Source organism: Myodes glareolus, chromosome 2 (genome assembly GCF_982192425.1).
Source record: "Myodes glareolus chromosome 2, mMyoGla1.1, whole genome shotgun sequence".
In the NCBI taxonomy this organism is placed as follows: Eukaryota; Metazoa; Chordata; class Mammalia; order Rodentia; family Cricetidae; genus Myodes; species Myodes glareolus.
In genome coordinates, this window is record NC_142027.1 from 123,547,216 (window position 1) to 123,561,999 (window position 14,784).

The window sequence follows — 14,784 nt, forward strand, 5'->3', positions numbered from 1 at the left end:
GTCTCCCTGCATTAAACATACATAAGCAGAGACGGGTGAAAGGTGAGGGCTGTCCAGGTGTGTGGCACACTGGGCTGCAGTCCCTTACAGCTGCAGTAGTGCGCGGCTCAGATTACAGACAGCTCTGCTAAGTGGGGAATTCTGTGGGCTTCCTCCCCTCCTGATGCCTAAAGACACCAAGCCCCATTTATACGCTTATTAATTAATCATCTGGTTTTCCTCTGACCAATGTTGTCCCCTTTTAAGTTGTCGAAAGCACAAAATTATCAAGTGCCACACTATAGCCATTAATTTAGTGATTTTTCTCATATTTTAGTGATTTCTTTCCTTTTTTCATTTTTGTGTGTATGTTTGTGTATGTGTGCGCATTTGCATGTGTGACATACATGTATGTGTATAGGTGTACATGCACATGTGTGAGAGTGCATGGGATTCCTAGAATTACCCTAGATCACTCTTTCACCTCATAATTTGAGGCAGGATCTCTCTCAGTCAAACCCAGAGCTCAGCAATGCTGCTAGTTTCACTGAGCAGCTGGGGAGCTGGAGTCACAGGTAGGCCTTCATGCCCACCCAGCACCAATATAGGCTTGGAGATCTGAACTTGGGTCCTCCAGTCTGTGCAGCATACTGAGTTTGGGGTAGCCTAGATGCCAGAGTAAGACCTTGTCTCAAAAAATGTGGGGGAGGGTGAGTAGAATTAGGGCAACTGCCATGAGGCCTCATGGACACTCACTTGGCAAAGTCACAGAGCTACATTCCTCCCCAGCTTCTTCCTTTTCTCTTTCTCTCTAGTTGGGGGAACTTGGCTTAACTCAGAGCAACAAGATTTGCTAGCTCTAGTTTGTCATTCTGGGGGGTCTGAGGTATGGGGGTGGGTGGGTACCAAGGGCCCCAGCTAGAGGAGGCAGTTGAGTGCAGCCAGCATGCAGATTAGGTTACCGACCTGAGACTCCTGGCGTCAGCCAGGCGGGGCGGGGGGGGGCTGCCAATGACAGCTGGTGGAGGCTTCATGGCCAGCCTCTCCTAGCCAGCTTGCTCTCCACTCCCCACAGATCTCTCTGGTAAGCCAGGAGCCCGTGCTGTTCGCCCGCTCCATCACAGACAACATTTCCTACGGCCTGCCCACCGTGCCCTTCGAGATGGTGGTGGAGGCCGCACAGAAGGCCAACGCCCATGGCTTCATCATGGAGCTGCAGGACGGGTACAGCACAGGTACCATGATGCACTTCTGAGTTAGGGCTGCCAGTGCACCCAGGCCCCATCATCTCATTTTCTTCCCATCAGTCACACAAACATGGACGCGTCAGTTAGTCTCAGTGGCATGTGGTCTTTGAAAAAGGTCATATATACCACCAGGGATGGTGGAACATAGATCTCTGAGTTCAAGCCTGGTCTACGTAGCAAGTTCCAAGCCAGTCAGGGCCACATGGTGAGACCCTGGCTCAAAAATGAACAAACAGGGAGCCGGAGAGGTGACTTAAGCATGTTGCTGTTCTTTCAGAGGACCAGGGTTCGATCCTCAGTACCCACAAAGCAGCTCACAACTGGCTGCAGCTCCTGTCCCAGAGGCTCCAGTGCCTTGTGGCCTCTGGGACACCAGGCATGTGGTGCACAGGCATCCATACAGGCAAAACACTCGTTTTGTTTTTGTTTGAGATTTTGTGTGTGTGTGCGTGCGTGTGTGTGTGTGTGTGTGTGTGTGTGTGTGCGTGTGTGTTTAGAGACAGGGTTTCTCTGTGTATCCCTAACTGTCCTGGAACTCTGTAGACCAGGCTGGCCTCAAACTCACAGAGATCCGCCTGCCTCTGCCTCCTGGGATTAAAAGTGTGCACCACCACCACCTGGCTCAATTTTTAAAAAAAAAAAAAAAAAGAAACAAAATGTCCATTTAACTGGGCATGGTGGTGCAGGGAGATTGATACAAATTCTAAGCTAGACCGGAGACCCTGTCTCAGCAAACAGTATGCATGTGTGTGTGTCTGTGCATGTGTGCATGGACATGTATGCATGTGTATATAGTGTTACTGGGCTACCTAAAGATTTATTTGTGTGAGGCCGACTTTCAGGAGTCAGCTTTCTCCTCCACCATGGACCCAAGTCTGAGCTCACTGTCAGGTCTGTGCAAGAGCCTTCACCTGCTACGACATCTTCCAGACCTTCCTTGGGTTTCCTGACAGTCTTACTGTGTAGCCCAGGCTGACCTTGAGCCTGCATCACCCCAGCTTCCCAGAGCAGAGTGTAGCAATCACAGTTGTACACCACACTATAACACCCGGTCTTTTATGTCTTTATTCTGCCCTTTTATAGACAAAGATCAGCCCTTTAATTGTGTACTTGGTGGCTTTTGTCCTTAGTGCATCTTAATGACCTTTCCTATTGGTGCAAGGACCTGTCCCGCCCCTCTTTCCTCTTATCTGCATTAAGTGTCCAGCTTTTATGATGACTTATTGATTTGATTTCCCATTGACAGACATTTGAGTTGTTCTTATTAATATTTGTCTTGGTAATGACAATGCTGTAATCACACCCAACACCTGCCTCTGGTCCTCTGTGGGAGAGACTTGACCTGTAGGGACATTGCTTGAGGCAGGCTTGCACACTGTGTTCAACAAAGTGTCAGGGCAGAACATCACAGTGGAGTTACCTAGTGTGCTGGGTCCAGGAAGACTGTTCCCTGCCGACCACACCAAACAGCACAGTGCATTGCTGTACTTTTAGGCATCTCTCTGGTGCATGTGGGGGATGGTCCTCACGCACCCGCACCGTGGTATCTCTTCCTGGGCTACCGTCCGTGGGTGGTCCCAACCGGGGACCCTCAGAAATGTCTGCATAGCTGGTGCCCAGGTGACAGGGAGTAAGAAGCCTCCTAATAACTCACTCTGTGCTTCCTCCGTGCAGAGACCGGAGAGAAAGGAGCCCAGCTGTCAGGTGGCCAGAAGCAGCGGGTGGCTATGGCGCGGGCCCTGGTGCGGAACCCACCTGTGCTCATCCTGGATGAAGCCACTAGTGCTCTGGATGCAGAGAGTGAATACCTGGTGAGTGGAGGGAGCGGGGCTGCTGGAGGGAGGTAGTGGCCAGGTGCCCTGAGAGATGGCTACAGGTTCTCTGGGGTCATGAAAGGGAAGCAGGGAGTTCAGGGCGTGGGCACTTTAGGGTCTGGGCCCCCAGCTCTAATCAGAGCTACAGTAAAGTGCCATGGAAATAGTGTCCTGCCAGAGGACCTGCCAGGAAGCCCATCCTGCGTGTTTCCGTGTCCCCTCCTCCTCCTCTCTCCTTCACTGCTTTTGTTCTCACACCTGAAGGCCTTGCACAAATGCCGCACCCTGCAACTTACTCTGTGGCTTTAAGCTGTTCCTCCCTTCTAAGCCTGTCTTTCAGTGATAGGACACATTGGCCCTCAAGGGGCCAATACAGAGTTTATTCTGGAGCCAAATAAGTGACTGTGGCCCAGGAACACAGACTCAGGTTGTCCTCAGCTCCAGGTCCAGTATGGAAGCAGGTTCTAGTTTCATGAAGTTTTTATAGTGGCAGAACAAAGAGTCCCAAATCGAGACACTTCAAATACATTGGTGGAAACATCAGAGGCAGTTCCAGCAAGGCTGGGAAGCTCTGTCATGGGCCTCACTTTCTGTCTGATGACACACTTAGCTTTTGGATTGTTGTAACCAGGGTCTGCTAAGTTAACCCATTCCAAAAGGGTTTTTACTTGTTAGTCACAGTTTGTTAAGTCTAACACAGGTGGGCAAAGACTGACCCTTGGGGTTTGAAACCAGCCTGTGGTGTTACCACAGTTGTGACGAGACACACTCGTTTCCAGAGGTTCTCACTCACAGCTCCTGTTGGCTAGCATGGCATTTTATGCATGGGGTCCACACATTATCAGTTTATATAACATTCCTCACAGGAGCTCATTCCCAGGATCTGATGTAGATGAGGCAAGGTGATAGTCAGGGCAGTCTTGAGAGAGGCCATAAAGGAAGACAGTCCTCAGCCAGGCAGTAGTGGCAATGCCTTTAATCCCAGCACTCGAAGGCAGAGGCAGGTGGATCTCTGTGAGTTTGAGGCCAGCCTGGTTGATAGAGTGAGTTTCAGGACAGCCAGAGCTAAACAGTGAAACCCTATCTCAAAAACCAAACAAACAAACAAAAAGGAAGACAGTTCTCTATCAGGGAGCCTGCTGGCTGTGCTCCAGATCTGATAGTGTTCACATGTGGCATGTAGTAGGGTTTATATTAAATTAAATAAGAATACCAACAATAAAGGAAACATTTTAAACAACCGAAATTCACCTATTGTTTAAAAAAACCAGATCGGCCATGTCTCTGTATTTATAGTTATTGGTATTCTGAACTGTCTTCTTAGATCTTTTAACTTAAGCTTTTCCTTTGGCCAACTTGATGGCATAGTTCTAGCCTTGCATGATGGGGCAGCCAGCTAGGAAAGACAGATGTGCAGCCCACACTGTAGCTCTGGCCTGTGGACGCTCACCTTGTCTAATCTGGTCCCCTTGATGTCCTCAGCATGTGCTGACTGACAGTGAGGGGAGCGGGAGCTCAGGCCTGTAGCACTGAGAGAGCCAGTCTTCACAGACCCAACAGGATCCTTTTACTTCAATGGCAGAAACAGAAGTGGGAATCTGGAGACCATCCATTTCCTTTCCATTAGCAAAATACAAATATTGTTTAAATTAGTCCCAGCTAACTGTACTGTGGGACAATTTAGACACTGTTTAATCAAGAAACACAGCACTTAAGGGGTAAACTTGGCGAAAGCTGATTTTGTTAGAGATGTGTGTGTGTGTGTGTTTGTGTTTGTGTGTGTGTTATGAAGAGTTAAATCTTTGGGTGTCTCTAGCTGGAGATAATGGAGTTCAAGGTACTTTGTAAACATTTGAGTGTGTAATCGGGCCTTTTACAGTGTTTAGATCACTGTTTCTATGGATGTTAAATGATTGGACTTTGAGCCTTGTAGCCCTGGCTACCCTCAAGCTTCTGGAAAGCGACTAGGCAACAGCCCACACACACACCCCGCCCATCTACATTTTTTCTTAAAAGGAAAATATTTGTTTACTTTGACTGTAAGAATTCTGATATAAAATATTGATGCTCCCACATTGGAGGAGCTTTTTTAAAAGGAGATTTAAGATAAATTTTTGTTGATTTAAAAACAAGGTTTTTTTAAAGCCAAATTATACTGAATGAGAAAAATATCTGTCACAAAGACAGTGAACACACTCGAATCTTTTAGACATAGAAACTAGTTTTAAATAAGGTAGGGAGGGGCTCTAGGTAAGCAACCAGCCACAGAAACAGGACAATTCCCTCATTAGTGACTTCATTAAAACAAAAATTAGTATGTTATCATTTAGAAATAAACCAAGTGAAATATTAAGTATCATGAATGATTTAAAAAGTCTAATTATAGCTGGGTGGTGATGGCTCTTGCCTTTAATCCCAGCACTTGGAAGGCAGAGGCAAGCAGATCTCTGTGAGTTCATGACCAGCCAGTTATACAGAGAAACCCTGTCTCAAAAAACAAAAATGTCTAATTATAAAAGGATTTAAGAAACATAAAAACAGGGGCTGGAGCACTGACTGCTCTTCCAGAGGACCCAGGTTCAATTCTCAGCACATGGCAGCTAACAACTGTCTTTAAGATCTGGCAACCTCACACAGACATACATGCAGGCGAACCACCAATGTACATAAAATAAAATTTAAAAAAAAAGAAACATAAAAACAGAAATGTTCAGTTACCTGGGGCACTGACTGTTAGCAGAGCTGAGCTGAGCGTCATCAGCATCCTGAGAGCCGAGAGCCGTTCACCACAGGTTCTGTAGTGGAGCGAGGCCGACAGTCTCCCTCCTCCGGGAGAATGAGTCTTTGGGGGAAATGTCCTTACTTTCAGTTGCTGGATTTTCTGGGTGGCTGTTTTAATCATTTGAATTTTTATAGTACGTGTTTTCTTTAGTAGAAATGGCACATAGACTTTTTATGAGGCGTTAATGAATGTGTTTCCAAAGGGCAAGCCTTCAAAGAAAGAGAGCTTCAGTAATTTTGACAATTAGTTGTTTACCTAATAGGTTAAATTTTTAAACAGACTGGAATATTTGTCCATATAGATGAGTTCTACAGTCATCATGGACTCGAGCGGGAATGAGTCTCAATAGAATTTCTGCTATGTGAAGGCAGTAACTGTCCAGCAAACACAGGCTTTTCCAGTGGGAACTAAGGCAAAGCCCGTGATTGAGTTTGTTCTCATCGTTAATCAAAGAGAAATACAGAGTTCCTGCTTTACATACCTTTCTTTTTCTTTTCTTCTTTGTAGACATTATTAAGAATAGATCAGTATTTAAGAAAACCTTACTTGGGGCTGGAGAGACGGCTCAGTGGTTAAGAGCACTGACCACTCTTCAGAGGATATGGATTTCATTCCCAGTACCCACATGGTGGCTTCACAACCATCTGCGATACCAGTTCCAGGGGTGTTGGGTCAGTCAGTCTTCTGCTTCTGTCTCCACGGGCACTGCACACTGTACACAGACACACAGTCAGGCAAACACTCAGACTGTGTTTTGTTTTAGGATAGGTTCTCTCTCTGTGACCCTGGCTCTCCTGGAGGTCACTATGTAGACCAGGCTGGCCTCCATCTCAGAGATCCTCCTCCTGTCTGAGTGCTGGGATTAAAGGTTTGTACCACCACACCCAGCGCATGTGCTTTCTAAAAAGGAAAATCTTAACTTTATAAACAGAAGCATTGCCGGGCAGTGTGCCACCACCCCTGAATAGAAAACATTTTTTTTTATTTTATGTGCATTGGTGTTTTCCCTGCATGTATGTCTGTGTGAGAGTATCAGACAGTTGTGAGCTGCCATGTGGGTGCTGGAAATTGAACCCAGGTCTCTTGGAAGATTAGCCAGTGTTCTTAATCTCTAACCCATTTCTACAGCCCGTAGAAAACATTTCTTAAAGAGAAAATTTTAATGAAAACCTGGAGGCTGTATATAAAACAGAAAAATATGTAGTCTATCTAACAGTTATAGTCTGCTTTTCCCTCACTGTAAGTATGTTAATATTTTGTCTTTAAAAATAAAAACATGAATAATGTCCACTATAAACTTCTAGATGTCTTTGTAAGCCTTATAGGTTTTTTTGGGGGGGGGGAGTTGATACAGGTCTGTCTGTGTAGCTCTGGCTGTCCTGGAACTAGCTCTTGTAGGCCAGGCTGGCCTTAAACTCACAGAGATCCACCTGCCTCTGCCTCCCAAGTGCTGGGATCAAAGGCGTGCGCCACCACTACCCAGTACAGGTTCTTTTTTTAAATACTTTTTTCCCCCTTCAGATGTCTAACGCTTGGTCAAGATAAGGACATTGAAACCCCTGTTCACTTGTTTAGAGGCAGGAGTGGCCCAGTTCTGTGCAACGCTGCACTGTACAAAGCACAGATGAGCCATCTTCCCAGTCTCTGGCAGTTAGCCCAAGGGAACCCGCACTCTGGAGTGGGATAGCCATCGTCTCGAAAATGAATTTATGCCAGAACTGAAACAGGCCCAAGGAGATGACCAGAACTGTATAATCATGTAGACCTTGTGTTTTTTTTTAATTTAATTTTAATTTTAAAGCTCAAAAAAATCTAGAGCCGTCAGCTGCCTCCATTTGTCTTTCCTGGGGTCACACTGATTAAATACCTCTTTATCCTTTGTCATTTAATTGGCATTCTGAACTGTAGCCAGGTTTTCTTAGCCAGTCGGAGTTGGGTTTCCCCCCCCCCCCAACTTAAAATTTTAGTATTACATGAACCAAAAGGAAGCTGGGGGTGGAGGGATGAAAACCTGGTCATCCTAGGTTCAATTCCCAGCACCCACATGGAGGTTCACAGCCTCCTGTAACTCCAGTTCCAGGGATCCAACACTCCCTTCTGGTCTCTGAAGGTACCAGGTACACATGTAGTACAAATACATGCATGCAGTCAAAACATTCATACACATACATTTTTAAATTAAAAAAATGAAGCTGATCCAGTGTCACACTTCAGTTTACGTGAGGACTTATGTGTCTGTCAGGGCTTATAATATATCACCAAAATAACCACTCTTAGGAATCTGTACATTTGTCTTTTAATTATGCATGCCAAAAATAATTAGCACACAATAAAAGTTTTGTTTTACACAAACATATGAAAACAGTTCACACACACATACATGACACAGTAACATGAAAATCACACAATTACATAAAGTGTGTGCACCCACTTTAAAAAGGTTGGGGTGTCTCAGTGGTTAAGAGGGTGTTGCTCTTACAGAGATCAGAGCTTGGTTTCCAGCACCCACATCGGAGCTCACAACCACCTGTAACTCCAGCTCCAGGGAAGCTGAAGCTCTCCTCTGGACTCCATATATGTGACTTAAAAAAAAACTTAACCAGGTGATAGTGGCCCAGGCAGATCTCTGTGAGTTCAAGGCCAGCCTGGTCTACAGAATGAGTTCAATAATGGGCACTAAAGCTACCCAGAGAAACCCTGTCTCGAAAAAAAACGAACAAAAATAAATAAACAAAATTTAAAATCTGGGCTGTGGTGGGACGTGCCTTTAATTAACCCCAGGAGGGAGGCAGATCTCTGAGTTCAAGGCCAGTCTGCTCAACAATGTGAGTTCCAGAACAGCCAAAGCTATACAGGGAAACCCTGCTCCTCCCCCTGCCAAAATAAAATAATAAAATAGTGAGGTGTGAGAAAGACTTAGCGCATAAAGATGAGCAAGTTGGCCGTGGACACATAATATGACTCCTTCCTCTTTTAAGAGATTCAGTAGCTAAGGGGGAAGAGCTGCCTCACAGATGAAAGTGTGTGTATCTAAGAGAAAATAAAAATAGTTTTGGGATCAGGCTCTGGCCTGTGGCCATCTGGAACACAGTCCACACCCGGGACAGGTTGCGGCCACACAGGCCTGGCTATAGCCGGTTACCAAGCATTGCTCACCACGGCTCAGGTGGCTGTTTCTCCCTTGGATCCTCTGTGCAGTGTAAAGTTGAAACACAGACAGCAGCTGGGGCTTAGGAAATATTAAGTGGGCCTCTAGACAGAAAAAAGCAGCGAAGGAGCCCAAGGAAGGGCAAGGCAGGGCGGCCAGCAGCGCTTTGAGGTGGAGCTCAGCAGCCAAGGCAGAGGCGAAGCTCCTGTGGCCCAAGGAGTCCCCTGAGCCTTAGGGACCCCAGCTCAGACCAAACAGGTCTGTGGCTTCAACCAAAGGAACCTTAGGATGGGCTGGTAGAATGAGGTATTTTAACGTCGGCTTAAACACAGAGGTTAAAGAAAGCTGCCCAAGGAGAAACTGAAAGACACACCCCAGTGTCTTCACCAGGATAAAGTGGCCTTCACAAGTTTAATACAATGTGTATTCTCCTCTCTCCCTAGCGTTTATCTTTAAAACAGGCCATAATGTTTTCCTTTGATAAAGGACTTTGCTCTGTTAAAGAGTGGAGGTTGCAGGCTGGAGAGATGACTCAGAAGTTAAGAGCACTGACTGCTCTTCCAGAGGTCCTGAGTTCAATTCCCAACAACCACATGGTGGCTCACAACCATCCATGAGATCTGGTGCTCTCTTCTGGCCTGCAGGCAGAACAGTGTATATGTAATAAATAAATAAACATTAAAAAACATTAATAAACATTAAAAAAAAGAGTGGAGGTTGGCCTCAGGATTTAGCCTTAGTTCTCTTATAACGTCAATATTTTAAAAAGGTTTACTCAAGTTATTAATTTTATTTTTATGTGTGTGTTTGGCCTTCATGTATGTATGTGTACCATGTACATGCCTAGTACTCACAGAGGTCAGAAGAGGGCATCGCATCCCTAGGAACTAAAGTCACAGATGGTTGTGAACCACCACGTGGGTGCTAGGAATCAAACTCTGGTCCCTGCAAAAGCAACAAATGCTCTTAATCACTAAGCCGTCTCTCCAGCCCCTACAATTGATTTTTAATGTATCCTTTTAACTCACTTGTAAAATTACTAATTTTTGTAAGTTACCACTTTTATAATTTCTTTTCCTTTATTAAATGATTTTGTGTTCCAAGTAAAGCAGGCTGCCCCTTCAGGATTACCAAGTTTGAAATGTCAGGTGTCCCCCCCCCCCGCCCCCGAGGGAGTCATGGAGCCGAGTTAGACGGGCTTGATCTCCCGTATTTTCAACACTTTCAGGTTCAAGTCCGTCACACAGAGCATCACACCACGCATGCTGTATCCTCAGACACGACTCCTTTTTGGGAAAGCTTTTCCCCAGTTTTTCTTTCCTCTGAAAAATTACAAGACCCAGAGTAGTGGCGCACACCTCTAATCCCAGCGCTCAGGAGGCAGAGGCAGGTGGATCTCTGTGAGTTCGAGGTCAGCCTGGTCTACAGAGTGAGTTCCAGGACAGCCAGGCTACACAGAGAAACCCTGTCTCAAAAAGCAAGAACTCTTTGCAAGCCCCTCTCAGCTAGCTAGGAAGCGCAGTGTTGTTTGGTTCGGGGTATGTGCCGCTTTGGGGACAGACTGCCCACTCTCACCTGAGACCTTCCTTTCTACTGGCTCTGGAGTTAATCCCAAACATGTCCATAAATGTGAGAGTCGAGACCCTGGGTGATCAAATGTGTCTCCTCCTGACCCAGACGTGGGGTGTGGCTGCTGAGCTGGACGGACAAGCGCCTCTCTCCCTTATTGTCGGGAGTTGAGAAAAGTCCTCAGCTAAAAGCAGCAAGGGTCAGGGCAAAGTTGAATGGCAACGAGTTACAGTATTTCAAAGACAGCAAACCCCTCAGATGCCTAAATGTGAACAAAAAACCGAAGACAAGTGGGCATTAACCAAACGACTTTAGTAAACCATACAGTACCTAGACCAAAACGCCCCACAGAAAATAAACCAACGCCGTCAAACACCCTAAGAAGCACAGGCATCTGCCACAGGAGCTTGGATAACCAGCCCAGACCAACAAATGCCATGGGCCCAAGCAAGGGAGGCCTGAGAGCACCCCAGAAGGACCGCAGCCATACACTCAAGATAAAATGCCAGAAGGCTTAGACTCAGTGGGTCCCTACTGGTAACTCGCTTCCAACCAGGTTACTCCTCTAGTGAAAAGTGGATGGTTCTTGGATCCCACACTGGGCAGCATAAACGACTCTCTCCTCAGGGGGTTACTGCATCCTGGAGCCAATATGAGGGACCTCAGCCTGGGCACATAGGTTATCCCAAATTCCATGTTCCAACATAGAAGCTGTTCATGAAGTTTTTATAGTAACAGAACAAAGAGAGTCATAAGCCAAACACTTTCAAACGCATCAGCGGAAACATCAGGGAGATGGGCTATAGCCAAGAGGAGAAATCTCAGCTTCTCTGATAGCCACAGGCTGTTAGATCTGACACAGAGGTAGGCAAGGGCTGGCAATTTAGGGGGCTACAGCTAGCCCAAGACAAGTTGTAATCCGCTCTGGGCTGGCAGCATCCCCCCACAGCACTGCAGCTCTGTCCAGACAGACAGCCTTTCCTCAGTCAGTGGCCATGTCCTTGGTGCTGGTTAGTTGCCCGTGCCCATCCTGCCAAGGGCCAGTTGGCCCTTTACACAGATGGTGACTGGCCTGGTCCCAGGCGCCATGCCCTGCTCTAGACACTGGAGCTACAGAGATAGACAAGACAGACAAGACCTCTGTCCTCATGGCATTCCAGCCTCGTGGGACAGACAGGTCACAAACAAGTCCCTGTAGCCTGTGCTCCAGAGAAGAACTGTCAATCGCCTATGCCGGTAAAGGGATGGGCAGCCGTTGTCCAGCATACACACATCTGGGCTTTCAGTGAAGCCTTGAAGCAGCTGAGCTCTCTTTGCCTGGTGCAGAGGAAACAGGCACTTAAAAGGAGGGAGGAAGGGACAGAACTGGGACAGCATGGCAGAGGCTGTCAGTATGGGAGTACGGCATGTCAGTGTCCAGCGGTAGTGATGGAGGTTATGATTGTGACTTCCCTCAGAGAACAGTGACAGGACTCGCTCCATCTCTGTGATCTTGTTCTAGAACAATGGCTCTCGGTCCTGGAGAGACAGTCTGGTAGTAGGAGCTAAACGCATATCACAGAGCAATAGAGGCCACACGTGTTGAGTCCTAGTTAGTAAATGCGGAGGGAGGGGGGCAGGGGCCTGTAGCAGATACTGACTCAGATAGGAAATGCATACACCAATGCTGGGCATTTTCAGGAAGGCACCCAAGAGTCACTGTGCATCTAGGAGCATAGTGGCACCATGGGGGTTACATGGAGTCATCATGTACTCTCTGGCGCTCACTGTGAGGACCAGGCTGTAAGTCACCTCTTAGCTAAGACCTGAGAGCCAAGGAACCTCTTGGGGAGTTCTGAGGAGCAAGGGCAGCAAGGTGTTCAGAGCCCCAGTCAGTGGAGGGGGAGAAACGGGAGAAGGCAGGAGGTGATGACGAGGCAGGACTCACTATGAAGCTGATCAACCAATGCCCACAGGTTGTCCTCTGACTTCCACACGTTTACGTGTTCATGTGCACACAGACAAGTGTGCCTCCATGTGTGTAAGGAGTGGGTAGCACCAGCAGGAAGCTGGAATCGCACAGCGGGAAGTGAGGGGAAGAAATGAACGGATGCTGTGGCTTCAGGGCTGTTCAGGACCTGCTCTTCCTAGCTCGGGCCTTGGGGCTGACGGGTGCTATCTCTGGTTCTCCAGGCACCCCTTATTTAGCACCTGAGCTGTCTGGACTAGAGACTCAGGGTTGGGTTCTATCTTGGCCCTCATTTTACGACCCAAGAACTGAATGTCAGGGGGCAGCAGGGGATGGGTGTGGGAGAGCAGAGTGTCAATGCTGTGCAGCCCCTGAACCTCTCTGTCCCGTTCCCTGCAGATCCAGCAGGCCATCCACGGCAACCTGCAGAGACACACGGTGCTGATCATTGCACACCGGCTGAGCACCGTGGAGCGAGCGCACCTCATCGTGGTGCTAGACAAGGGCCGTGTGGTGCAGCAGGGCACGCACCAGCAGCTGTTGGCACAGGGCGGCCTCTATGCCAAGCTGGTGCAACGCCAGATGCTGGGACTCGAGCACCACTCGGACTACACGGCTGGCCACAATGAGCCGCCCAGCAGCGGCGAGCACAAGGCCTGACAGCCAGGCTGGCCCCGCACTGGGCCCCGGCTGCAGCACTGGAGGCGACCTGCCAAGCCCCACTCTTGCTTCCTGCATCTTGCCTCCTTCCACCTGCTCCCCAGGCCCCCACTGGCTGCCATGGGCAACCCTCTTCTACTGTCTCCCTTCTTGGCCCCTCCAGGCCTGCCAAGGTAGAGCAGCCTTTTTAAACCAAGTCACCAGGGTGTTTACTGCTCCATTTAACGTGCTCCAGTCAACTAGATTTCAAAAACATTTTTCTTTTTGGGACTGGCAGTGAGGAAGCTTACTAAACTGTCCTCAAGACTTCTGAGCCAGGAGTGCACGGCCCTTCCTGACCACCTGGAGGACGGCTGGGAGAGAACTAAGCAGCCCCCTCTGCCCCTGTCCCCTAGGGGGACTCACGGGTTGGCCTTCTGTCCTTCCAGCCTCCCTGCTCTGAGTCAGGCCAGGGGTGGGCAGAAGAGTGGGAGGGGACTGACTGCCCATTATCCCCCTGCCAATCAAAGCCAGTCTCACTGTGAACCACCAGGAACCTCAGAGGAGGGGCTGGCCAGGCCTGGTGGGCCTTGGGGTGCCCCCAGCCCCATCCCCAGCACTTGAGCCCTTCATCCTTTCCCCTGGCTGGCACCCTCCCCTCATGTCCACCCTGCTATTCTGCGGAGGACCCCTGTTTGTGAGATAAGTTCTCTGATTGGTAGAGGGAGAGAGACTAAGGCAATGCCCAGGGTCTGGCCTTGTCCTGGTTTTGAGGTTTGGGGAGAACTGGGTCAATAAAGTGTACACTACCTCTGACCTCTACCCTGGGAGGCTTCCCGTGGATCTGGCTCTCTTTGGGCCCTGCACAGTGCAGACATGCAGGAGCAATTAGGGGTGTGTCTTGAAGCCCCAGTCTGTGCTCTTCACAGCCCTAGGAATGGAGCAGATGTGTGTGTCAGCTTTCTACATGAGGCCGGTGCAGTCAAGTTGATAGTCCCCAAATACCAGGGACCCTTGTGCTTTCATGACAGCCAAAGCCAGCCGACACCACCTGTTTCTGTCCATCAAGGTGAGGGCCTCTCACACCACCCAGTCTGAGGAAGAGAACACGTATTGTCTAGGGATCTTGATTCAGTTAAATAATTAAAAGGTAGGACCTGTTTACCCCCAAATTTGTGGACCAATCAGCCTCCCTGTCTTTGTTCAAACTGACCAACCCTAAATTAGGGGAAGAAAACCCCACCTTGAACTGAACAGGCTGGTCCACTAGCGGGGGCCCACTCGCAGGAGAGGAAGCCTGCCCTTTTGTAGCAGGTGAAGGGGGAGAGGCCAGCCATCTCAGCATTTTGCCATCTTTAGTACCCATAGTCACGGCCCCTAACCCATCTGTCTGCCCCCCCAGGGAATCTAATTTCTAGTTCCTCAACACAGCCATGTGGGAAGAGAGGCCTGAGCCTAGGAAGGGCCTGTGACTAATTCAGCTCTGACTTTAAGACAGGGTCTCTTTATGGTGAACCAACCTTGAACTCATGACCTCTGGGGTCACAGGTGAGTATTGCTATGCCTGTGAGGCTAATCTGATGGAGACAATTCTTCAACTGAGACCCCTCTTAGGTGTGTCTAGGTTGTGTCATGTTGACAAACACTAGCCTGCACAG

The 14,784-nt window shown here is 48.3% G+C and overlaps 1 protein-coding gene across 3 annotated transcripts in view; it reads left to right on the top strand.

The window, feature by feature from the left end:
* Positions 1–13,948, top strand: part of Abcb9 (ATP binding cassette subfamily B member 9) — a 39,402-nt gene extending 25,454 nt beyond the window's left edge. For all 3 annotated transcript variants that reach the window (XM_048447253.3, XM_048447252.3, XM_048447254.3), the window contains exons 10-12: positions 1,055–1,214; positions 2,901–3,037; positions 12,887–13,948. In XM_048447253.3, coding sequence (XP_048303210.2) covers positions 1,055–1,214; positions 2,901–3,037; positions 12,887–13,147 — 558 coding nt within the window. In that variant the 3' untranslated portion in view covers positions 13,148–13,948. The remainder of the gene's footprint in view (positions 1–1,054; positions 1,215–2,900; positions 3,038–12,886) is intronic.
* Positions 13,949–14,784: the final 836 nt, after the last annotated feature.